We start from the raw sequence: 27,490 nt of genomic DNA, 5'->3' as shown, positions 1-27,490 counted from the left end.
CCTTGGTCATTACAGTGCTTAGTACACGCACGAACACACAAATGTATGTGACATGGAGCAAAGGTACCCTCTACAGGACAGAAAAGCTACTACTACAGACTTCACAAAAACAATGAACTAGATCATGACCTCTGCCTTCAATTCAAGACCCGAGGACAACAACAGAAGAACGATAAAATATAGGAATGCAGGAAAGAGAAAAATAAACTAGTCATCTGTGATAGACAGATATAAACCTTTAGCATGTTCCTGAAAAACAGAAGTATCAAAATAGGAGCTGTCTAATTTGTCCAATATGCCCTTACAATGACAGCCAAGCATAACTGGACTTTGTGAGTAGCTCAACATTCCAGTTTGTGTGTTTATGTGTGTGGGTTTGCGTCCAAGGCTCCCCACTGCGCTCCAAGGCAACTGGGAGAACCCAGCAGGGGGTCCTAGACTGTCAGTTTTGCTTAAGAGCACCCATCGTGTCTGACCCAAATCCGCCCGTGTGTGTATGTGTGTTTCCCCCCTTGCCCTGCTTACAGACAGGCCCCTGGTAACAGCACATTTGGCACAGTGCTTCAGCACCACAGCACCGCCAAAGCTGACAGCTGTCACCTGAGACAAACGCTTCTGTCTGTTGGTATGTTGGGGTGTGTGTCTGTGTGTGTGTGTGTGTGTGTGTGTGTATGTGCGTGCATGTCTGGCTGCGTGTCTAAGTGTATGTTTTGCCAGATCCTGGCAAGGGATCAAGCACCCTGGTGCTACAGACACTATACCTTGTAAGCAGGCATGTCACAAATGATTTGCACTTGGGCCCAGAGCAGCTCACTGCTAGAACACATCATCAGGACAACAGAGACAGCCATGTGACCACTTCACTTCTGCTTTAACCATCTTTAAGAGTTGTAACACTGAAACAGGGAGACGGAGCAAAGAACTGAGGCTCTTCAGGGATTTCAAACAAGCATACCAGCAGCGTGCTAATGCAGGCAGCTTCTCTGATGAGTCTCTACTAAGATACAACAAGGGCGATCTGCTAGAGCAACTCTACTGCACAGCTCACACTGAAACAAGCTAATATCCTAATAATGATATCATTTCATACAATAAACTGTGCTACAATGTAACAGCCATTCACTATGTCCAAATGTTTGTGGACACCCCTGCTAAGAAATGCATTAAGTTGCATTCATTTCTGATGTGCAAATGCACACACACAGCTTGTCCAGTCCCTGTAGAGAAGGTATAGTCTATGGACTAGGACACTCTGGAGCAGATAAACATGACATTGTTGGCACCGTGTCTAATGTTAGGAAGTTTGTTTGTTTGTTTGTTTGTTTTTTTATAAAGACAGTCCTAAATCTAAAGTGCACACAGGAACAAACATGAACAGTGTACCCTTGCCCTCCTCTTTGAACTTGGATGTCCCAATACTTTTGTCCAGATATAGATATACAGATAGATGTACAGATGGATGGATGGAACCTAACCCAACTCTCATAACCCCAAACCCCTCACTCAGAGTCCCTCGCCCAAGCTCCCTTTCCTCTCTATGTCTTTACTATAGTTCGAGAGAGAGAGAGAGAGAGAGAGAGAGAGAGAGAGAGAGAGATGAAGAGAGACCGAGAGTGCGTAAGAGAGCGAGAGACAGAGAGAAAGAGAGAAAGAGAGAGCGGGAAAGAGAGAGAGAGAGAGAGAGAGAGAGAGAGAGAGAGAGAGAGAGAGAGAGAGAGAGAGAGAGCGGGAAAGAGAGAGAGTCAGTCTAAATGTAAGACTCCAGTGTTGTCATTGATCAGGAGGAGCAGAGTATTGATTAAATGACAAAGAGGATGAACAGGCTTCTCCTCAGCAGCCTCTTCTCTTGTGAAGAGCTATCCTGCAACTGTGTGTTTGTGTGTGTGTGTGTGTGTGTGTGTGTGTGTGTGTGTGTGTGTGTGTGTGGTTTGAGAAAGGAAAGAAGAGGAGGAACATTTTCAATAGATACAAACCAACAGGAGTAAATGCCAGGGTGTGGCGCACACACAAACACCTATACCCATACTGATTAATATGGACCGTAACAATAAATTGGCCGTGACAGCAGAGCAGAGCTGGAGGCAGACAAGACTGTGCTGGAGAGGGTGCAGACTGCTGGTTGTTTGCAAACTCACATGTTTAAACAACGCAGCTACATTAGACACTATTAATATACTATAATCAGTTGCACTGAGAGACCCATGTTAAAAATGGAAAACTACAAAAACAGACAAATAAAATAAATAAAATATTGAAAAGCCCTCAGAATCACTGAACTCCAAGTTCCAAGGTGTGGAGAAAACTCCCTGACAGATTTTTGCAGATGAACTTAAGGCTTAACTTGAGTCTCTAGAAAAGAAATGAAGTTAATAAATAAAGCTAAAGGACAGAAACACTAAACACTTAACACTGATATTAGCTGTTAGTTGCTGAGGCTTCTGTGTAACTTTATGTTTAGCTGATAAAGAATATAAATATAACTGGATAACTGATAAATTATTCAGTTAAATAAATGGACGTTTAAACAGAAAATGATACTAGTACATGTACTCATATGCGGCTAGAAAAGGAAACACAGCTGGTTGAGCAGCTACAGTAATTCCCACTTCCAGGCAGTTGCCATGCTGTTGCAACAGTCATTAAAGTGAAATGGTCTTTGCTACATGGCTGCTATGGTATCCCAGTTGGTTGCTATGGTGTTGCTAAGTGGTTGATATGGTGTTGCTATGGTGATTTTTGAGGTGGTTGCTTTGGTTTCGATAAGAAGTCGCTGGATGGGTGCTATAGTGTTGTAAGAAGACTGCCTTAGTATTTCAGGTGGTTGCTAAGGCATTGCTCAGTGGTTGCTAGGCAGTACTTATGGTTTTACAGGTTGTTGCTATGGTATCTCAAGTGGCTGCTAAAATGTTGCCAAGTGGTTGATGTGGTACACAATGTGGTTGGTTGGGTGTTTGTACTGTATTTGTACGATAAACTGCACATGCTATTGAACCCCATTCATTTCTATCAGAACAAAATCCATGGGAATCTGCTGCTACACAATTATGAGGTGAAACCCTGGCAGAAAACTGAAGAAGTAGAACAATATCAAATGGATAATTGTATTATTCTGGCAATGCCTGACCACTGAAAATATGTTCTAATAAATACACAGTAAAACTAATCCTAAAACTGACTCTAACATCAACTTTAAAACAGCTATTTTAACAGTTCTAAGTGTAAAAGATGGAGCACACACAATCTGGTTGTAATCTCTCCCTTTTTTTCTGCTGGACAGAAGCCTGGGTTGTGAGCAGCTGTTCGCGCCGTGTTGTGGAAATGCCCAATTTACCTCACCACATGACCTCCAGTATCGCAGGTGCCACCTCAGCACTGTGGCACTGTTGCCATAGTGATGCCCTCATGCTTTTCCAGAGACTGGCTAAGCCAATCAGAGCCCCACACCATAGCCAATGTCACACTGTAAAGGCCCAGACATGCAGAAAACACCATGTCCAAAGCCACCTCCTCTGCCTGCCATGCAAAGCAGGATCAGAGGGAGCAGAAACGGCTATTATACTGCCGCCAGCGCCATCTAGTGGTATAGACTGCTTACTTCACACTGAACAGCACTTTTCAAGGCACTCAAACCAGGCACAGAGGCTAACTTTCCAAACAGCAAATCACAGGAAATAAGTGAATAAGGGAATCACACTCGAGGGAGAGCTTCTGTAGGTATAATTACAGATTCCTGACTGAGCTGCTATTCAGTGCCAGTGTTAGGTACAGCCAGCTGTCTTACAGCAAAACAACAACTTCCATCTTTCTATTTATTGAGTAAATAAAGATATAGGCTATAAATGATATATATGGCATGTTGGGCAAAATATAACCACAGTTATTGCTTGCTATAGAGTTAGGCAATATGATCTTTTTTTATTAAGTACCATTGTTGTCATTGTACACTTCCACATTACAGCAAATGTATCCCTTCAAATATTCCAGCTTGCAAAGCTTAGCCATGCTTGCACCCCTGGAGCAGAGAGACATGTTAAGCCCTTGTTCAGCAGTTAAAGCAAAGCAAATCTGGGTATTACACCCATAACCCTGTGATCAATTACCAAGAACACTGAACACTGTGAGGGCATGGGTTTAAGAATACATTCAAGATTAAGATAATCCTTTATGGTCACTGTAATGGAATGCAATGGAATTTAGCTTTCACATTTAACCCATCTGTGCTAGTGAACACACACGAGCGCTCGCGCACACACACACGTGACTATAGGCAGTGAGCGCACACACACCTGGAGTGATGGACAGCCATTTTAGCTGACCTGAGCAATGGGTGTTAAGGGAGGAGAAAGCACTGCTCCTTAAGCCAGCCGACATCCCCCTACTTCCAGCTGATTCAGCGGCTCAAACCAGTGACCTTCCGGTCTCAAGTCCACTTCTAGGGCCCCCCTTTTTGCTGTGTAACTACCAAAAGAAAGTTGCAAAAGGTTCACATGTTTACATCTATTACGATTAGTCTGACTATAGTCTAGCTAATATCTGCCTGGATTGCGTGTTTTAACCAGCCTAAGTCAGATAATGCAATCACACTGTCCTGTTTACACAAGAATATCATCGCTATCACAAAAAAAACTTGTATCTACCAAATGGCAACTGATCAGGAGAAGGAAAACACTTTAACGTTCAAAGAAAGTCAATGTAAAAAGATTTCAGAGCATTTCTATTGGTCCATTCAGCATGTAATGTAAAGAACAGCTCAGTATATCAAACAACTGAGAAACGGTAGAAATGGAGAAACATAAGCTGTGACCGAAACTGCCCAATTCACTCTCCCCTACATGCGAAAACCCAAATCACTACACAGAGCACTATTGTAGGGAACATAGTGTGGTGTATAAGCAGTAGGAACATCGGTCCTCCTCAGTAAAGGTCCATGCCAATGTCTACACTACACATTATTATACAGCGCACTTGGGATTATTAGAGTGCTCTGAAGATTCTGCACTAACCCCCTTACTGTGGGGAGCAAAGGCTACAGGAAGGACTGGAGTATGAGGACAAAGCAGGTCACTGAGATATGCTGGGGTTTGGTTATGGAGGGCTTTGTGAGTGAACAGAAGAAACCCCATCCCCTACTCCAGTCCAGTCCACTGCAGATGATTCAGATGACAGCATTCATACTAAGGCCTACATTTTTTTCTAGACCCTCGTTGTGTTGTTCCACACCACATGGAGGGCTGTCTGAGTCAGTGTTGTGTCATATCTAAACCTAAGCTGTGTTTTAGTGGAGAAATAGTCACTTACATTGATTAAATGCCAACATGTATAATAGTGAGCCTGTGTGTGTGTATCTTAGTGTGTGTGTGTATGTGTGCTTGTGACCTCCCTGTCCTCTAACAGCTGCTTCAGCACCTACTCTCGTCCTGTCACTTTACATTACAGCTCCAGCAGAGTGTGTTTGTGTGTTTTGCCCCCTGTAGAAAGCACAGTCATTTCACTAATGATGTTAAAGACAGTAGAGGCCAACTGAGTCACCATGCCATGACCACGGTAATCTCCCACTCATCCAGAAGGATGAACACAAACACACACACACACACAGGCAAAATACAACAGAAACAACTGCAGTGTTAAAGATTAGTCCTAGACCATTTTAAAATGGACTTAAGTCTTAAGTGCGTGTCATCTTCTAACTTTACCTACAACGGTATGTTCAACTTGACCGTTCTGTGTCCAGGTTTTTTTTTTTTTCTTGTTCACACTCCAAAGAAACTGGCTGTGTACAGGGCAGTGTGAGCTCTGTGAAAATGATATAATCCCACCACAGGGGGGCATCATAGCACCACCAAAGTTTCCTCAATCCTTCGCTGAAAATGAGCAGATGTTGAAACACAGTTAAATCTCCCAATGCTACAACGTAATAGTTTTTCGGGTTGAAATGCTGGTGGTACAGCAACGCTCACAGTGAACAAGCAGTGTAACCATGGTCAAATTAACAGCATAAAATGTGAATACTGTTAGGACTGAGGTTAGGAGTAGGAGTAGATGCAGTAATTATCTAATACAGTGTTTTATATGGTTTTCTTTATTCTTTGTTGGTAAACAAGAGTAAAATGGTAAATAAAAAAAAGCACAAAAACATAGAAAAAAGGTTCAATGTTCTCATTTTTTTTCATTTATTCATTTTATTTATGTATTTCATTTGATGTTTTTTCTTGGATGGTATTACTTTTAAATGGCCTTTCTTTGGATTTTTTTGGATTGAATTACTTTAATGGTATCCTTTTGGATGCCTTACTTTTAATGCCAATTCTTTGGATTGCATTACTTTGCCTGCCATTTCTTTGGATGGTATTACTGTGGATGTATTTTTCTTGGATGGTATTACTTTAATGGTACTTCACTGGAAGTTCTTTGGATGGTACTATTTTAATGGAATTTTTTTGGATGCTGTTTTCTTGGATGGTATTATTTTTAATGGAATTTCTTTGGCTGTATTACCCTAAATTATGTTTTTGATTTAATCATGTCTGCAAGCCACACCAGACACACAGACATTCTTTCTCTTTTGCCTATATGTGCACACTCTCAGAGACAATGAGATGTTTAAACTGTACAACTATCTCTCTGGGCTCCAGAATTATGTGCCACATTCCAAAGATCCAATGCTTTGCACACTGTGTCACCACATTTCCCCTTCAAAACACACACACACACACACACACACACACACACACACACACACACACACACACACACACACACACACACACATTCCACAGCTTCAAAGAAACAGCAGCCTGGCCACTGTTAAAAGCCTCCTAACCTAAACTTTACATACTAATGAACCATTAACCTCAACTCTTTAACCAGACTAATACATACGTACTGGTCTGAACACAAACCAAGAACATTCAGAGAGCTGTCCACTGTCCAGCACCCACTCACATTACTGAAGCCCAGAGCCAGTGGAAAGTAAATGACTGATGAAGGTGATCTGCCTCAATGATTAACTGGTTCTTTTTACTTCTCTCTTTCCACCAGATGAAACCACTTGTGTTTTACATTAAAAACAATACAGTAACCGCAGTGTCCGAGACCTCAGCCTGTGTCTCTAGAAACCAGTTACTCTTCACTCCTCATTTAGTCAGCTGTTAATAAATCTTATACATATTCTGAAGCTGGAAAACCTCTAGACTGTGTGTTTAAATGTGGTAAAGACATTACGCAAAACCTTTCATGGGGGGTTTTTTAACTGCACTGATACTGATGCTGATACATAAACCCTACTCAGACCAGCACTGCAGAGCAGAACAACATCTATGTCTGCAGGGTTAGAACTGCAGTAAAATGAATGAAATTTGGATTTTATAGCACAGTAGCTCAGTGTTGCCTCAGCATTATGCTCTTCAGAAAGACGGGAATACATAATCTAATATCCCACCTATGCATAAATTGGTATGAGATACATACTTCCACAGGCTTCTGACTCATAATATTAATAATAATTTGTATCCATACTGTGCTTTTAAGGGCATTCAAAGATGCTTTACAAGCATGAAAAAAATCACAATCAAAAGGACACAAAAAGAGCATTACATTCAAATTTATAATAAAACTCAATTCAATAAACACATCACATCACTCATGAAAAAAGATCTGCAAAGGTGACCTTTAAACATGGACTATATTAAAATGATGTATGTATTATGTATGATTAAAAGCAGACCTGAAAAGGTTAGTTTAGAGAAGTGATTTGAATATGGGCAGATCATGAATATGCAGTCTCAAGTGTCTGAGGTGAAAGTTCCAAAGGAAGGGAGCATCTAAGGAAAGCTCCATCAACCCAGGTCCTTTGCTTAGTCCTAAAGGGCAATGCACAGGAGTTTGGCATCAGGGGAGCAAAGGTTACGGGAAGGACCGAAATATAAGGACAAAGCAGGTCACTGAGATATGATGGGGTCTGGTTGTGGAGGGCTTTGTAAGTGAACAGAAAAAACCCCATCCCCTACTCATATCCAGTGCAGTCCAGATGAGTCAGATGACAGTGTTCATACCTAGGCCTATATTTTTCCTCGTATCCCAGTATAATCCCAGCCAATTAAGAGCCATTAAAATCAAACAGCAGGTTCCGTGCAGGGCTAAATCACTAAGCATCACCCTGCAAAGACTCCTGGCTGATTGGGTTAATACAATTACCTCAGCGCCCCAGAGAAAACCACAGGAGAGTCTGAACAGCAGAACAAATGTTCAGTCCAGTGTGCTGGAAAACAGGATTATACTGTGAAGGAAAGCCTCGCTTTTATTCCAGAAGAAATATACAGTACGGACTGTGGGGAGTTAGGACAGTTTTACCAGCTCCTAAAGGAACCACAAGGTACGGTCACGGAAGTGCTAGGAGAGATCAATTTAATACCAAACCGATTCTTCTGAAATTCTACCAAAAGGAGCCTAATGCAGTGCGGCAAATGTTAACCACACATAGTATAAACATCACTGGCAAACCAATCAGGATGTGTTATGGTCAATTTAGATTCCTGTTCCTCTGCAGAAACATTAGCCTTAATGAAAACCCTAACACGTGAAATCGTCAGCACGTGTTTAGTACTTCGTACTTCTTAAAGATACATTACGTAACATTTTCTCCTACAATAGCAGCTTCAAAATCACTGATGCTCCACAGACCTGTAATAAGAAGAAAAGCATACCGCTACTCCAGGCTCGGCAACCCAGATACTGATAATACTCACAAGAGGTACAAAAAATACTAATTCTCTATAATGCTGCTTTAAATTAAACAAAGACACACAGTGTCACAGTGCCCAAGCTCCAAAAGCTATCCATCTGGAGAATATTCAGTCTGCTAAACTTGAGTGAATGAGTTACAAGACAGGTCCACAAAACATCTATAAAATTAGCTGCATATTTAAGGGGGGGGGTGTAACAATGCATTCAGTGCACAATTTGATTTGATTCAATACTGGGTTCCTCATGGTATTTTGAACAAAATCAGAATGAATAAGAATGAATAAGATTAAGAAAGACACTACAGCTAGAAGGCCCGAAAAGCATGATGTGTTATTCATTTTAAATGGTTATTTATTAATATAAATAAAATCAAAAATCAATATAGTTGTGTGGCCTGAAAACCCAAAATACTGACCACCCCTGAAGACACGTTAGCACTAGAACCTTCAATCCGCCACTTACAGCCTGCTGAACTGTGTGTGTCACCATGTGAACATGTGAATGTGCATCCACATGACTGAGGGGGTAGGTCAGAGGGGCAACAGTGAAGGTGTGAAAGAGAGAGATGGAGGCTCATTGAACTGGCGGAGACTATCTTGACACTTTCATGTGACATTCATTACTGTGAGTGTGTGTGTGTGTGTGTGTGTGTGTATGTGAGTCCACTGAGCCCAGTGTTTTTAGTGCTGTTAACTCCTGTATGAGAGGCAGATGCCTGTGTAAAGACCCTTTTAGGCCTAATAAATACCACCAAACAAATAATTAAAGTAAGAAAGTAAATAATTATGACAATGATAGTGACCTTCACTAATCATTCAGCTATCTAGGTTTAAATAAGTTAGCCAAAAGGCTAAACACCACACACATTTAGGGGATAAAGCCTTATATCTGAGAGCACAACGTCGAGTGAATGGTCTTTAGAGTGTTTTCCACTGTTTTCAGGCATATTTAGGAGACTGGTTCATGATTTGGTTTTAATCAAATTCTGCACGTTGCTTTTGTTTTCCCATCTTTTTTTTTTTTTTTTTTTTTTTTAGAGCCCCACCAATTAGTGAGCTCCAACAGCCCTCCCCAACCTGCGGTCCTCTCTTAAATGCACATGGGAGAACAAGCATATTTGGTCATGTACTTGACAGACAGAACATGAGATATAAAAAAAATAAATAAATAAGTAAGAAGCAATGGCAGTTATAGTGACGGTCATTGATCAGTCAATGTGTTTTACAGACCGTTATAATGAAATGCTCATTAGTTTAAAATCAGTCAACTGTAAGTTGAATAACAATTACAGAATAACATGCTCAAATAAATGCACTACACAAGTGCCTCACTAAAAATCTCACTCTCCTGAAGAAGAACTGAATTAATACTCTAATAAAACGTTCAACAATAAGTTTCTAATGTTATGCATATGTCAGTTATGTGAGCTTAGAGGGGCGTGGGTCTGCAAGCCAGACCTCACTGTTAAGCCTTCTGGAGGTGTTCTGGGCTTAATTCTACAAAACACTGACAAAAGGAGGTGCCATCCTAATGATCCCTGTGGGCTCTATGTGTAACCCTAAATATTAGGTGCAGAATTTCTTCTCATCTTATCCTGCATGATTTCACTTCACTAATGCGAGCAGCATCTCGGCTAGAGCAGAAGTGTTGAAGGTGCTGCAGAGTTCACACACTCATCGGCTTGGTCATTTAGAGAGAAGGCCAGCAAAACACACTCCTGCTACAAATACCGCATCCCTGCGTCACTCTGCACACACTCTACAGCCTTCTAGTAAATATTTTCTTGGGAGTCCCAAAGTAATGCAAACACACACACCCACACCCTTGAGCAGCCCCATAGACATCTAAAAATACAGAAACACATACAGAAACTCCTGAAGTCCACAAACATACATCACCAGCGTCAACTCTCTCAGATCCACACAATTACACAAATCTAAACCTACATACACATTTCCACCATCATACACATAATCGGTTTCTTTTCCACTATGTGATGACATCATTACAGTATGAGCATTACAACTGATTAGGATTTGATAACACAGAGCACCAAAAAAAGGGTCCCTTACTGTTCTACATCAAGGAATCCCTTTTAAGTACTATTCAGACCCCCACCCACAAAAACAAACCAAAAAATATATAAAATCACAAAACAACAGAATAACCAACATCATAAGAAAGGTCAGTGATTTGAGTGTGGTTGGGCCTTCCCTGCCTATTCTACTGTAATACGATGCACCCAGAGGACTAGTTCTGGTCATTGCAAGATGGTGAATAGCTGGGTTCCCATTCTTCCTACATTTGCAAATGCCAAAAAAAAAAAATCTAAAAGCCAATTGGAAAAAAATCCACAATTTGGCCACTGTTTTGTGCAAATACATAACGACAATGTGACGCTAGAGATTGGCGGTATCCCCTTTTTTAATACCGTCATACCATCTCAAAATATTACCACGGTATTACCGTGCATTACCGTTGGTGTGGGGTGATTACATACAAAGTGCAATTTTAGCAATTACAAATGTTAATCTGCTCTAAATCAGGAAAGAGAAGCTTATTAGCAGCTTTACGTTAGCATTAGCTCAGTTAGCAGGACAACGATCTGCTCACCAGAGAGCAAATTCAAGTCTGGCTGACTGAATGCCCGCTTATAAACTTTAAAAAGAGAATGACACTGCTTGAGTGGCGGCTGTTAAAAGGACAAACAGATGAATTTAAAGGGTTTTTCCCCTGTGGTTTTGGATCTTTAGCCCACTCGCTAAGCTAGACTTTGCTTAGCTAGCTCAGCTACTGCTTAAGTATCAAGTATCAGACAGTTCAGTGCAGCTGCTGCTGACTAACTGCTGAGCTACTGACCCAAGTGTTGAGGGTAAAAACATGGTGTCTAAGAGAGTGAAGATGAGGGATCGGTGTTGGGACTGGAGGTTGGACTCGTAGTTGGCTATCTAGGATTAGATAAGTTATCAAGCAGGTTAAACACCACAGCACAGCCTGGGTCCAGCTAACTGAGGCACAAATCAAACCTGTTTGATTTGGGGATAAAGCCTCATATCGAGAGCACAATATCAAGTTAACAGTCATCATTTTGAAACATCGTCCTCATTTTGAGATACCGTCATCATGTTTTAATACTTCGTATACTGTACTACCGTTATACCGCCCAACCCTACATGACATGCTTGCACCACACCCTGAAATGGAGCCCTTAGAGAAGTTCTGACTGCTCTGTCAAAAAAAGGTGTGAATGGGAAACCCACTAATGTGAGACCCTAGGAAGCATCCGAGGGGTGTAATGGTGATCCGGTTTAGCTTTGAACGTTGTAGCTGCACATGTAACAAGCCAAACATCTACCACCGACTATGTGTTGGCTAACTGAGAACAAGCAGCAAAGGACCTTGTGTTCAGGTCATTCGCCAACCTCAACCCAACGCATTAAAAGGGGCCTAATTTTAATTCTGTTCGGTACAACATAAAACACACAGCTGTAAAATCTGACGACTGTAGACAATGATCACCACTATCTCAAATAACCGCAGTCAGCTCAAGCAATTGTGGTCAGCCAATGTAATGATCATAACAGGCCTACACACACACACACACACACACACACACACACATCCCGTCTCCTGTAGCCAGAACGCTTGACAATGAAAACACTAAGTAACAGTCTCCTGACAACTGTGGAACAAAACATCACTTCCAAGACCGTCCAAACAGACAAGACCGGAGCCTGGAGGTGGCTGCTGGTGACAGAGCACCTCAAAACACCCTTCTGTCTGAGCCTGCCCACTGACAGAAGCACCCTCCATCGTTACGAGTGATGGGTCACTGCTCCACTGGACAGTTCCTCAAGGGAGCAGAGGTGGCAGCTGCGTTTCACACACTGTAAACAGAACCACAGTGCTCCCTCCAGATCTCTCCACGGGGTTTCACATGAGCTGGCTTTAACGTGGTGGGTAAAGCAAAAAGAGGTTAACAAGTATAAGAATTTGGAGGGGAAGTGTTTTTGCTGCCCTGCCAAGAAACCCAGATTTTACATCACTTGACATTCTGACATTTGGTCATTTAACAAAAGCTCTTATCCAAAGTTCCTGTAGATACTGCAAGAACATAAATCCCACAAGTTGGTGTAGTTGGTTTAAGGAAAGTGTAAATAACTGATGATGAGGACTGACATGATGATTCCTACATGAAGTGTGAAGAAGCGCCTGAGGAGGCCAGTCTTTACATCGTGGTGGAAGGAGCCAAGAAACTGTGCACCGTGAAGATCAGGAAGATTATGTCTATGGAGCAAGACACTAAAACAGCGAGACCTGGGCCTACATTTGACATTCTACACAGGTCAAGAACCTGCATGTGGAAGACTAAAGCTGGCATGCAGGTGTGTAGTTCTGAACCAAACAGCAGAGTCCATGAAGTCTGGATTCCTGCTTCCACATGCAGCCAGTTAAGTAATTTTAGGGAACATTTCAGAAGGTTATGGATCAATAAACAATCTGTAGTGTTCTGAATGCTCTGCAGGGGGGAGGTGGTAAGAGGTAAGGTCTGAAATTGGTATGTATGTTTCAGTACAAGTTAAAAACTAGCTGTGGAAAACTACAGTAGTAAACGGTTAAACCAAGTTCAAAAAGGAAGGACTACGATACAACTATGCTTGTTCCTGCGTCCACTTTAGAGTTAGGACTATCTTAAAGAAGACATAGGTCTTATATATTTTTTATATAATAATATAGGTTTTATAATTACACTATATAGACAAAAGTATTGGGGCACTTATTCATAATTTCTTCCAAAATCAAGGGTCTCTACTGTGCAGGGATTGCTGTTTACCAATTTAATTTTCTGAGCACTGTTATTGATTGCATTCAGTGCCAGAAGTGTTAGTAAGGTCAGCGTTCGTGTTGGATGATCACCACCCAAGCTCATACCAAACTTGCCCAGAAATACTGGATGGAGGCACCATTATTCCAGAGTTCCACAGTTCCACTGCTCCACTGCTGGGGGGCTTTATACCCCTGCCATTAGGGCATGGTGCCAGTAGGTTCATAGTCCTAACTCTAAAGTGGACGCAGGAACAAGCAACAAAGGTAAAGGTGCACGTATTTGTCACTGTATAGTGTACACTGTACAGCGAAATGTGTCCTCCGCATTTAACCCATCTGTGGTAGTGAACACACACTCACACACACACACACTCACATGAGCAGTGAGTACACACACAGACCCAGAGCGGTGGGCAGCCAACTCCAGCGCCCGGGGACCAGAGAGGGTAAAGGCCTTGCTCAAGGGCCCAACAGTGGCAGTTTGCCAACCCCGGGAATCGAACCCACAACCCTGTTATCGATAACCTGGCGCTCTAACCGCTGAGCCACCACTGCCCACTGTTCATCTGCTCCAGGAACTAGACATAGCTGCTTGTATGCATTTGCGTATGTTCGTCAGCAATTGGTGCAGCTGAAAGTAGCTGAGCGCACTCATTAGAAGTGGTGTCCAAACATTCAGACCTTGTATTTCTGCAAGTACAGTAAATACATCAGCTAGTGCATCCAAGAACATCACTGATTATGTGTCCAGAGGCAACAGCTGATGCAGATGCTAATAATGCTACTACTAGACTACAGAGACTACTAGACATCTAGCCCTAAAGTGGACACAGGAGCAAACAGCAATAGCAACAGCCTGCAAGTTCAAGTTTATTCGCTAACAAATAAAAGAACATCATAAAAAAAGTTGTAGCCTTTTATACGACCACAAAACTATTCAGCTATTTATCTTGAGGCAATTTGAAATGGTTCATTTGACCTGAGACATGATTTTACTGGTGTTTTCTCAGTTTTCAATTTTCTGAGACTTAAAAATGCCTGAAATGTCTGATGCCTGAAAACCACAGTCACCCGTATCCAGTCAGCACACCTTCTGGAAGTCAACTGTTCTAATAAATGTGGCAGTAAAAAAGTGGGAATACCACGGATTTGCTGGGGCACAAAGTGATTTAGACAAGTGCGCACAATGACATCAGATACGTCTTCATTGTTGCACTACAATTTCATATAGTTATGAACTGCCTAAAGTTTAATACTTGTTTTAACATTACTGATGGTTAATTACAGTTAGATCAATGATAGCTGATCACAAGCGAGATAACTGCTAATCTAGCCTCCTGTCATGGTTCTCTCTCCATCAAACCTTAACTCCAGCCAGTAGCCTGCTCCATGCTGATTATTTAGGCAAACACTTCACCTTTCTTGCTAATTGCATTACAGTGACAGAATTAATCCCCACTTTGAATCCCAGGCTGTAATCTGGCATCCCTGCAGGGGGGAGCCACAGCACTCAGTGCTGTTAGACAGTCCAGATTGCAGCAGGCAGTTCCCTAATCGAGGGATGTGACAGAAATCTCTACATCTCTAATGGGCTTAAAGAGGTTCATTTACTCACACTACAAAGTTGAGGCTCAGTGTTTTGTTTTTTTTTATAGGTTAATTATTAGCAAGGTACTTTAAGCCTGTTTTTACTGCATTAACCCTCTAGCTTTAAGATGATACATTTGTCATTGTATATCTTACCAAATGTATTGGTGGTTATTTATTGAGAAACTTTGGCTTTGACCCCTTTAATTCTTTCAAATCTGCCCCGGAGTAGCTGGGCCACATGCACATGTAGAATTTGAGCTTTGTGCCTTACTGTGTTTTGTTTCACTAAATAAAAGATGCTGTCTTTATTGTTGGGTTCACTGCAATAGACTTTTTTGTCTCAACAGAGGGGAAAACTCAAACTACAGCACAGTATACACATGTGCTCTTAACGTCTAGATGCAAAAATCTTTCAAAAGTTCTTCACATTGTGTCAAAAGTTCATGATGAATGGACCAATAAAAAGGCTCCAAAATGACTTGAAATGTAATCTTTTGACTGAACGTTTTTTTAATCCTACTGCAAAGTTACCATTTTGGAGATACACTTTTTTGGCATAACAGCAAAGACTTACAAGCAAATGTGAAGTGATTTAATATAAGCACTCACTGGAAAATATTTCAGCAGAGCAGTTTTATCAGCCTGTAATTACCTACAATGGCAAGCAGGGGGCTCATGAGGAACGTCACACTGCAAAGTCTGTCTAACCAGGAGACGACGTGCATGAAAAGATCTACCTCCGTACCCCTCAGACTGAGGCCCACTGAATATCAAAACATGTCTACTGAGTCCTATAATGAACACCAAGCAACTAATTAACTTGCACACTCACATCCACTCGTAGCGGTCCAGAGTCCAGAGCAGATGCCATGTCAAACTGTGTACATGTGGGTGTGTGTGGTAATGAGGCATCACATCACAATAACAGTAATTAAAAGGACACTGGAGCTGCTACACATGGCCCTACATTTTACATATGCAGACCTACAATGAGCATCTCCATCTATCAATGCATTCACTAAACAACTGTGGAAAATCAATACAAAGATTTAACCCTGTTGGCTGTGTGAGCACTGTGTATTACCAGCAGTATAATTACCATATACAATCCATAACAACACTGAGGAAGACAGTTCCCCGAAGCTAACATACAAGGGACCAGGGCAGTTTTCCCAAAAGCACAGTTTTAGGATGATTTTAACTGTCCTATTATTACAGATCTTATCTGACCATTCGAGGCATGGACTCCACAAGACCTCTGAAGGCATCCTGTGGTATCTGGCACCAAGACGTTAGCAGACGATCCTTTAAGTCATGTAAGTTGTGAGGTTGGGCCTCCATGGATTAACAAGCCTTAGGTGAACATGTCCTTGTCGCCAGTTCACCAGTTTTTGCACCACTTTTGGTGGGCACTGAACTCTGGACACCATGATGTTTTGGAGATGTCCTGTAATCAACAGACGACTGGGTCAGTTTGGCCCATCAGGTATCATGGTTGCACATTTTACCTGCTTCCAACGCTTCAACTCCAAGAACTGACTGTTCACTGGCTGCCTGATATGTCCACCCTCACTGCACCTGTGCTAATGTTATGGCTGATCGGTGTAATGCTGCTTTAAAAAGCATCAGAGAACCATTCAAATACACACTTACAACAGACGTCAGTGAGAAAGTTGCCTCAGCATCTGCTCATTGGCCTCTATTATAACTATATTTCAAGTCAGCAGGTTTTCCGTTCTTCTACTAAGCACAGGGAAACACGACTAAATCATGGTCTGTAGTAATTGACTGCACACTACAGAGATGAGAGAGCAGCATGGGGAGGAGTGTGGGGTGTGGTGTAGTCCTCAGAGGCATCTCACACAGCAGTGCTGCAGATGTGTGTCTGTATGTGTGTGTGTGTGGGTGTATGGGGGTCTGTGCCCAAGTCCTAGCAGACATGTTACCATGGCAGCCAGCAAATAAAAGAGCCTACCTTTCCCTGGATGAGAGGACCAGCTCTCGATCACACACACATACAAAATCACACCTGTGTGAATCCTTGCCACTCATCCACATTCTCAGCTAAAAATATACACAAAGACACTCAAGGCCAAGCATACTGGGGTCACATTCAGGCTGGCAACATGCTTATGAGTTAAGACATGCGCAAGCCCGAATATGTGACCTTTTTATTACAGAAGAAACCACTGAAATTAGTGTTGTCATTACAGGCCCTTTGAAACGACTTGGATTTCTGCATTGAGTACTACTAACAAAATGTGGTCTGATAATTAACCAAGTCACAATTACAGGCAAACACAATAAAATGAACCTAATAAAACATGCACACACTGTTCATGTCCTTTATTGAGCAAACACTTACTTTACTTAAGTAAGTAAATGAACGACTTCTCTGAGAGCTTATTGGCAAAAGGTGTTTTACTTCAGACATATCAGATCAAAATGTGGGTTCCACAGGTGCTATGTCTATTAAAAATGGTACACAGTGTGTTACGGTCAAATCTGATCTTTTTAAGAAAGACTGGCGAGTGTGCGTCATGCCTCGATGCAAACAACTTTCAGAAGATCTCAGCCAATGTGTTCTAGGGATGCAAGAAGCTGGAAAAGGCCAAAAACTGCCTTGGAAAACTGCTAAAAACACAGTTAGGTAGTTAGACAAATTGCCTACAAATGGAGAAAATGCAGGGCTGTTGCTATTTGTCCTAGGAGTGGGCTCCTGGATAAGATGAGTCAAAAAAATATATATATTCCTGAAAGAGGTGAGAAAGAGCCCAAGGAGAACAGCAACAGACCTACAGAAGACTCTACAAACTCTGTTCTTGTGTCCATTAGAAAAACACTAAACAAGAATGTTTCTTAAAAGGGTCTCAAGTTTGGGCAGGACTACTTAAGACAAAAGTAGAAGGTTTTAGCACGGATTTACAACGCTATTGGCCAAAAAATAAATAAATAAATAAATAAATAAATAAAAGAACACTTGCAAGTATTAGGTAGAAGATGTATTTATGCAACTGAGGCCTTAAAAAAACATTAACTTGAAATTATAAACTAGGGAACCAAAAAACAAAAAAAAACCCAAAACATTAATCCATCCATTTGGCTCCGTTTCGTACAGTAAGAGGGGGCAGTCATAAAATCTAAAATATGCATAATCATCACTCAAACTGCTAACTAACTACAGCTGACTTACCAAGGTCAATTTTAATCAAGTAATAAAGCAGTCGTGACTGCCCTACATCCAATCCGACAAGATTCATTCGAATAAAAGCACCACAGCTGGCCAGCCCAGAACTCCCACTGTTCATTTAGAGAAATCCAATTCAACACTGACTGAATCTTTTTGTGCAGAAATATGAATCTGGCTGAACGGCAAAATGTCCTCATGTACCGAGCACACTAAAGCACATCATCTTCAGTGGCTCCAGAATGCACAGAAGCCCTCTGCTCATTCATTGCCAGGCTAATTTCTTCTTCAGAGAGAGCAGCGGGCAGCGGCCCAGGCACCCCTGCTGTTCTTTGGGGTGATGTATTCAGAGTTGCATAACACACTACAGTCTGGCAGCCCTGCAGCCCTCATGCATTTAAAATGACAGCAGCTTAAACGCTAACAGATACAGCGTTCGCTTCACTCAAAGGCACATTTCCGCTCGTTTGGACCTCTTTTAAAATATGAATTTGGGCAAACGGGGCCGCGAGATTTACATGAAACCCACACGAGCACAAACCACCCAGCAGAAAACGCCAATGATGCACCACACGAATAGCATGCTCGCTGCCCCAGGGAGCCAAGTCGGACAGAACAGAGCAATTAGCTTCCAGACTGAACACCACAGTATGAGTTCATGCTGTAGGTCTTATTTTTTTGGTATACAGAACTTGTACTTTTTTTTTTTTGGTATACAGAATTGTCTAAAACTGGTTATCTCAGCAGTTTATGTCTATGAAGGGCACTGTTAGAAGAATACACACTATATAGGCAAAAGTATTGGGACACCTGCTCATTCATTGTTTGAAATCAAGGGCATTTAAAAAGAACTGTCTCTACTCTCCAGTAAAGAAGGTCTTTAGCAAGCCTGTTTCCTTTTTTGAGAGCATTGCTTTAGTGAGGTCAGGATGTTGGATGATCACCATCTTGTCTCATCCTAAACTCCCAACTCATCCTAAAATTATTGGATGGAGCACCATCCATCATTCCAGAGTACACAGGTCCACTATCCCCAAACCTAGCATTAGGCATAGAGCCAACAAGATCGTGCTCATGTGCTCCAGAGAGTCCTATTTAAACTTCTGCATCATTTTTCTGCACCTTTTAGAGCACAATTTCTATTTAGGCGTTTTAATTAACATTATTAAATAATTAAATAAAAAAAATTAAATATATTAAAAACAAGATGGAATTATTTGCCATTACATTTTGCCATCTTTTGCACATACATTTCATTTAAACATGACATGTATATTAAAAAACGACATGTAATTTGACCAAAGTGCCCAAACACCCTCCATAAGCCTGTAGAGATTGTAGTGTGTGAAGTGTAATAATAATTAAGCAAGCCCACAATGAGGGCTCTGAAAAGAAAAAAACACCTACCTCTAGCTAAATGTTATGTTAGCTCTGGGCTAACAGTATGGTTCAGAGTTAGCACATTAACGTACACTGTTGAACTTTTATACTGTTAAACGTGTGGAAAAACTGAACATTAGCATAAGGCCCAAAAGGCATTCATTATTTTTACTGAATCAAAGACCCCCCCTCTCCCCCCAAAACAAACCTTTAAAAGGCCATAAATAAATTAAATTAGTAAATAAATAAAAAGAAATTACAGGTCCTGTAGATTCACTTCACTTGTTTCCCTACAACCCTGATGTAGGGTCCTGAGACGGTACAAAAACAAACACGGACACACACATACAAAACACACTTCGCTCTGAAAAAAGCATCACTAGAAAAGAACTGTGGCTAACCACTGACAGTGCACTCGGGAGGACACACATACTGGAACAGTGATTCAGTGGCGATGGTAAACTTCACAGAATTTCTAACTGATGGCATCACCCTGGAGGTCTCATGACTGAGCTTTGAACAGCCACCACACAAGACAAATCAGACCAGCATCGTTCATCCGGTGACACACACACACACACACACACATACTTAATCACAGACACTTTCAATTTACTCTTTCACCCTCACTCACACACACACACACACACACGTGCACACACTAAACAACAACTAAAGCAAAATTAGAGCAGGAAGTAATGAGATAACCATCACCGCACAAGCCACATCCTGGCTATTTCTAAACACAGTAAAATGATGCTGGAATACATCCGGCTTCAACAGGCAAACTAACAATCAAGGAAATACAGGACAGCATCAGATTTCTGTCATATCTCCCTCTCCCTCTTTCCCCCACTGGAAAACAGGGTCACATAAACAGACATTGGACTCATGGTTATTTGATTGGAGATCTGCATGCATTCCTACAGTCACTCAAACTCCTGGAAACCACCAGCATTTAACACCATACTCCATCGTTAGACCAGACACACCTTCAGAAACACTGATCTTAAAGGAATACGTCCATAAAACAACAAATAAATTTATTTCTTGTCCCAGATAAAGTCGCCCAGCAGAGACATGTTTGACCTGGAATTCGCTTCTTTAGTTTAATACAGGACATGCTAGGCTAACAATGCTATCATTTAATGGACTTGGATTGTCTCCAATTGCAACTCTAAATATTTGTCAGAATTTTATGTATTAGCTTCAAAAGTCTACTGAAAATCTACATAAAAGAACAAAAAGGGGTTATTAAAACAGCATGGACGGAATGAAAAGACTGCCTCACCAGTCAGCTCGCTTCAGAACTCGTTTTCTTAGACAACATATTTTTGGACACGTATTTACAGAGATGAGATTGGTGACTGTCTGATGTCAGTGTTCATTAGCAACATTAGCTTGACATCTCTTGTTCTAAACTAAAGAAGCAAAGCTTCAGATATCAAACATGTCTTGCCTGATTGACTGCATCTGGGTTAAGTAATGGATCATGTTCAGTTGACGTTTTGCCAAATTCCTTTAAAGAGAGACACAGTTCAAGCTTTAGGACACTGCACCAAAGACTGCGAGGTAAGACAGCCGCTCTGACCAAGAAGCACACTCACCCTGTCTTTATCGTCAGCTACGTCACACAACACATCGTCCAAGTCCAGGATTCCTCCGTCACCATGCTCCAACCGATGAACCTGGATCCAGTAGCCTGCATCCTACAGTGAGAGAGAGAGAGAGATTCCTTAATGTAAATATCATGTGGGTGTATTATATCCATATTATACATGTATTCATTTATTGTATCTTCCGAAATCAGTGGTATTTAAAAAAAAAAAAAAAAAATATGATGACACCCTGTACACTGAACAGAGAAGGCTTTCTACAAGACTCTGGGGTTTTACATCATTGCTGTGAATATTTGATTGCATTTAACGACAAGAGCGTTTGTGATGTCAGGATGTTAGATGATCATCCTTAACTCCCCAAATCATCCCAAAACTATTGGATAGGGCACCATCAATCATTCCAGAGTTCCACAGCTCCACAGCTTAATGCTGGGGGCTTTATACCCCTCTAGCCCACACCTGGCACTAGGCAGCATGGTGCCAATAGGTTCAAGTTTATCTGCTCCACAGAGACTTATTCCACAGGGACTGCAGAAGATGTGTCTGCACATGTGTGTTAGCAACGAGCGCCACTTAAGAGTAGCTGAACGCATTCAATAGAAGCGGTGTTAAAAACTTTTGGATGCACAGTGTATATATCCAGAACATCTAGCTTATAGGGATCATACTGGTAAAGAAAAAGTGGTGTTGTGCTGTGCACTGGTTTGAAAAAACGAATAAGAGTAAGGCTAAAAACATCCCATTTGAGACCGTATTAATGGCAGCACCACCAGTGGAACAGTGCAAAACCCATTCAGCTATATGTCTCTAATACTGTGAATGTGTTAGTAGTAGAAAAAGAACAGTAATAACCAATTCCAATAGTGGAAAAGACTGGGGTGACGTCTGGCAGGTCTGCTGCAGGTTTTCCCTAATCATTAGTGAGATTAACACACAGAGCTGTGCTGTGAACTCTTCTTCTCACGTTCAGGGTTAGACGAGCTGTCACGCTAGATCAAATATCCTGAGAACAGTTAACTGTGCAGATGCTTCTGACAGGAGTGTGAGAACACTGCTGTGTGTGTTTCTGCTTGTCAGAAGGGAATGAGACACAAAGATAACCTAGAGCACTCGCACAGACTGTACATGATGCAGAAAGACAACATTGAACACGCCCGAAGTGGAAAATAGCCAGTTAGACGTACATATACAGAATTCCCTACTTTTCTGAGCACTTTTAAATAACAGTATTTGTTCACCTCACAATTTGGAGCTTCCGCTTAGTATTTTGAACCAAAAGCATCTCGAGATAAAGTGAAGAGCTTCTAACAAACCTAGGCTAATATATGCTGGATGCACTGTTCTACATAATAGGTTCTACAGGCTTCTTTGGGGAACTGTCTGATGTAGACCAGTTTGAGAACCACTGCCATGGTTTTCTAATAACCAATGTTTAAAATTGTTGGAAGAGATGTGTGAGCATGGAGAACTATTTCAAAATGTCAGACGAACCTTCACATAAGCCACGTTCACACAGCAGGCAAAAGTCCGGCCCAAATCCGGCCCAAATCCGGCCTGAATCCTTTGTTGTCATATGTGACGCAGATGTGTTATCTGTGTGGCAGTGTGAACGGCAAAATGCACACAGAAGCAGACGTTTTCCATTTCCGATTTGGGCCACTTTCATATGTGGTATTGAAATCTGATAGATATCCGGTACATGGCAATGTGAATCAAGTCTGAACAGCCAGATCGGAATTCATGCGCCTTTTACATCAAGGAGAAGGGAAAATGGATACCAGTGAGGGAGGTTTTCATGGCGAGATAGTGGGGTAACAGACCTACTATTTGGGGTGATTCCTCTGTTCAGACTAAATTATGAGACAAATATCCCAACCACTCCATGAAACAATTTCTGCTGCAGCGTCAAAAAGCCTAAAAACTAAGTCTGAATAAACCAAGGGCACAAACCAAAGAAGCGACTGTGGCCGATTAACATGCTCTTTTTAGAGTGAGCTTGAACAAATATCCAGCTGTCAGCTCCTTGATAATGTAAAGGGGTTCTTCCTAAACCATATCAAGTGAGGGCTTTTAACTTCAAGAAGGGTCTTTACACTTTTACACCACATTACCAAAAATGCTTCTGTCAAGAACCAGCCATTTAAAGGTTCCTTAGGAAATCAAAAGTGGTTCTTCTATGGAACTGCTGTGAATTTAGAACTTCTTGTACCATCCTTTTACTGAACAACCAGCATGTTTGCCTATGTTTAGCTTTATGCATCTCTGGAGTGCTCACACATACACACAATCAATGACACTTTCTCAAGAGACAGACATATTGGCAGACACAATTCCCCCCAAAGGAAAAGGGCTGGCTGTTCTGGCTCCTACCCAGTGAGCTGCTACTGCTGCAGAGATACACGCACATTAGGCTAATCTAAGCTGAACTGAACTGCTGGAATCTGGTAGCTGGACACACACACACACACACACACTGCCCTCATTCAACCTGGCACAGCCTCAGACACACAGAAAGATGAAGAAGAGGAGGAGGTGGATAAAAAAAAAATGGGAATTCAGATTGAACGCTACTGGAATGCTAGCCTGCTCTGCATTAGGCCCTCTCTACTTTGCCATCACTACCAGTTTTGCCCTTTTCCCCTGCACACCCTTGGTGTTTAGTGTTGCAGTACTGACTATCAGAGATGGGTCATCACTTATTAAATGATAATGATAATAGTGTAGAAATGAAGCCAAAACTGTTTGCCATGTTTTCAAATGTGCAACCATAGTCTGCACAGAAGGGACCAGAGACAGAGACAGAGCCACCCCCTTCTCTCAGACCAAGTGTGTCTCAGACCACCTTCACTGAGTTTACAGCGCTGTTTGTCCAGTAAGTGCAATGTTGCAACAGCAAAAGTTCCACTACAACTCCGTTACTCCATATAATGAACAGAAAGGGCGACATGCAGGTCCTGCAGATGAGCAGCCTCGTCCAGCCAAAGCTGTCAATCACTTAATTCCTACCGTCTTACGATTCAGCAGAATAAGGGTTTAAAAAAAAAGAAAAACGTGCCAATATTAGCACAGAGGAAATGAACTATTGAAAAACAGTTGGAATTGGACACTGGAGATGGAAAGGCAGCTGTAGCAGAGCTATTTAGGCAAATATGACCTTACAGATCCAAATCCATAATGAAATAAAACTTTCTGTTCTTTTAACAGCAGTTGCTGGATCATCACTCAGCAGTCGCTCAAGTCTTTCTCGTCTAAATGTTTAAGTGGCTTTCTTGTCAGCCAGACTTGGTTTTGTTGCAATCTGCAAATCCTGCAAATTCTGCAAACTAAGCTAATGCTAACCAGTTTTTGTCTCTTGATTCAGAGCAGTTTAACACTTGATCAGACTGACTTCACCAGAAATCACCAGATTAATGGTTTAATATTCATTAAATGATTGATTTAAAACTGCACCTAAAAACACCCTTTGAGCAAACTGAACACTGTAGTTATAAAAGAAGGCAGGATGTTACTGTTTCTCCTGTCCAATACAGAGTACGGATACCAACTCCGACGTTAATACTGGAGAGATGGCTAGAAATCCTGATATTTAGTGTTCCACTTTTATAGATTGTACTTTTTTATATCTTATCCCAAGAACAGCAATTACTGGTTAAGGAACTGCACATTTAAAAAGTTTCAGAGCTGAAAAAACAAACTACACTAAAAAAACACTACAAACAAAAGGTGCTATAAATGTAAAAGTAGGACATCAGTAAGCACCATGGTATCAGTGCTTTCTGTGTCCAAGTGCCAGTATCAGAAACTAATTAGTTTCTAACGTACTCCACCTCTGTATTTCCCTGCCTTTCTTGCTCCGTCCAAGCAAAGCAGCAACAGCGAAACTAGGGGGGGGGGGGCAGAAAAGGAACAGAAAAGGAACAGAAAAGCATTCATGAACTTTGTCCTCAGATGAAAGGGACTATAGCAGTTCACAGTAACGCAAATTTGCAGTCTTTAAAAGAGGCAAGTAATTGCATACATAATATATATATATTATTCATTTCAGATTATAGTAGCCACACACAATGGAGCAAAATAAATAAATAATTAATAACACACAGGGAAAAGGAACACACAGATTTTCTCATGAGGTCTTTGAAGTGCAGTGTCGACGAGTTCATCCGAGTTTGCCAAGCGTATCTGGAAGACATTTTCTGGCCACAAACCCGCAACGAGAATCAGCAAATATGGGAACAAATTCTGCAGCAGAGCTACATGCACCACTGAGCATCTTACTCTCTCCCTAAAGTGAAGCTGTTTAGGTCTTACAGCTCCTCTGTGCTTCTTTACACAGACTCAAGATCAGACAGCTTAACTGTTCCCCATCTGGTAAACTGAAATTAAATGGGGGGAGAAAAAAAGGTCCTAATCCTAATCTGCAGGAAATGCATGATATCATTGGCACCACCTGTCTAAAATAGAGCAGATCCCCCTTGTTCCCTTACAACAGATCTGACCTTTCAGGCTATGGACTCCACAAGACCTCTGAAGGTGTCCTGTGGTATCTGGCATGAAGACACCAGTAGCAGATCCTTTACGGCCTGTACATTGTGATCCATGGAAGCCCCACCTCACATCACATCACATGACCCAGTCTCCTGGTAGGTATTGACCACATACTTCAATCTGGGCGGCTTTGGCGTGTTTGATGGCCGACAGCAGGTACATGATAAATGTGATTCACCAGGACGACAGGATGGCGCAGTGTGTAAGCATGTGTTGCATGTATGTGATAAAAAATATCATGACATGATGCATGATAAAAAAAAATACTATTAACTAGAGCTGGGCGACTCGGTAAAATACTATATCAGGATAATTAAAGATCTTCTCACAATATTTATCACAATATATGTAATCAGATTCTTTTAAACTACTATTCAGATACTCTCCCGTACTGAGTACAGTGCTTTTTATTCAACATCTGCTGCACTTCATTTAATTAAACCAGTCTATTTACACTGTTTGCAATAAAACCTGCTGCTGAACAGTATCCTTGATATGCTTAGAAAAGCATATTGTTAACACAATAACAAAATGTATCACAATATGATAAAATAGTCATTCTGCCCAGCTCTGCTATTAACATTGCATTACAGATCTCTGATAATGTTTAAGTTGGGGTACTCTAAGGGCCACGGTAAAACCTTCAGCTTGCACCTCTAGAGGTAGTCATTGTGGATTTGTGGTGTTTGTGGGTTTAGGATCATTGTCCTGCTGTAGAAGCAATCCTCTTTTCATCTTCAGCTTTTTCACAAATGGTGTGATGTCTGCATCCAGAATTTGCTACTGATTTTGTATTAATTTGGTATTTAATTAAATCGGTTCTTCCCTCTACCAGTGAAATGTTCTCTGTGACACTGGCTGCAACACAAGTCTAAATTCCATTCACCCAGTACTTAACAGTTGGTTAGTTCTTCTGTTCATGAAATTCTGCCTCTTTTATTCTCTCTGAACATCTTCTCTCATTATGGACATCAGGCATGAACAGTAGAACAGTGCACCACCACTCCAGAGTCTGAAGTTCTGAATCTATCTGAAGTACTTTTGCTCAGATGGGTTTGATTTATCCTTCTAGCAATCCTATGAGCAATTCTTCCAAGGTTTCCTTGGCATTCCAGACCAAAATCTCTTCTACATGATGCTCCTTTTTCTTTTTCACTCAAAGTATACAAAGAAATTACACAAATCCTGCTTTATATATTGAGAAAAAAGTTTAATCTTTAACTTTATGGCTTTTGGAGATCAGCTCAACCATTCACAGTAACAGAAACGTTCACCATGGGTGCCCAAACTTTTGCATGTCATTGTAAGAGGACTCAAGTAGGGGGAAGAGAAAGATTAAAGACCAGTAAAAATGTAGAACAAAGAATTTTCCAACATGAATGACAGCAATGACAAACACACACGCGCACACACACAAACATACAGAGAAACAAACACAGACACACAGACACACACAAAACCATCCCAAAGACTACACATTCAAGCGTTAGTAAGAATAATACACACACATACAGATGTGTTAAAAGACAAAGCAGCTCAGTCCTCAACCAAGGAGACCACTTTATCAGCCCCACACGAGTCTCGTACACTCAAGGTGAGC

General features: G+C 41.4%; 1 protein-coding gene across 3 annotated transcripts in view; it reads right to left on the bottom strand.

Moving 5' to 3' along the window:
• pard3aa (par-3 family cell polarity regulator alpha, a) overlaps positions 1–27,490 on the bottom strand; it is a 536,573-nt gene that overhangs the window by 452,224 nt on the left and 56,859 nt on the right. For all 3 annotated transcript variants that reach the window (XM_072679366.1, XM_072679367.1, XM_072679368.1), the window contains exon 2: positions 21,334–21,435. In XM_072679366.1, coding sequence (XP_072535467.1) covers positions 21,334–21,435 — 102 coding nt within the window. The remainder of the gene's footprint in view (positions 1–21,333; positions 21,436–27,490) is intronic.

Source organism: Salminus brasiliensis, chromosome 5 (genome assembly GCF_030463535.1).
Source record: "Salminus brasiliensis chromosome 5, fSalBra1.hap2, whole genome shotgun sequence".
Taxonomy (NCBI): Eukaryota; Metazoa; Chordata; class Actinopteri; order Characiformes; family Bryconidae; genus Salminus; species Salminus brasiliensis.
This window is presented reverse-complemented; position numbering and strand designations above follow the sequence as displayed.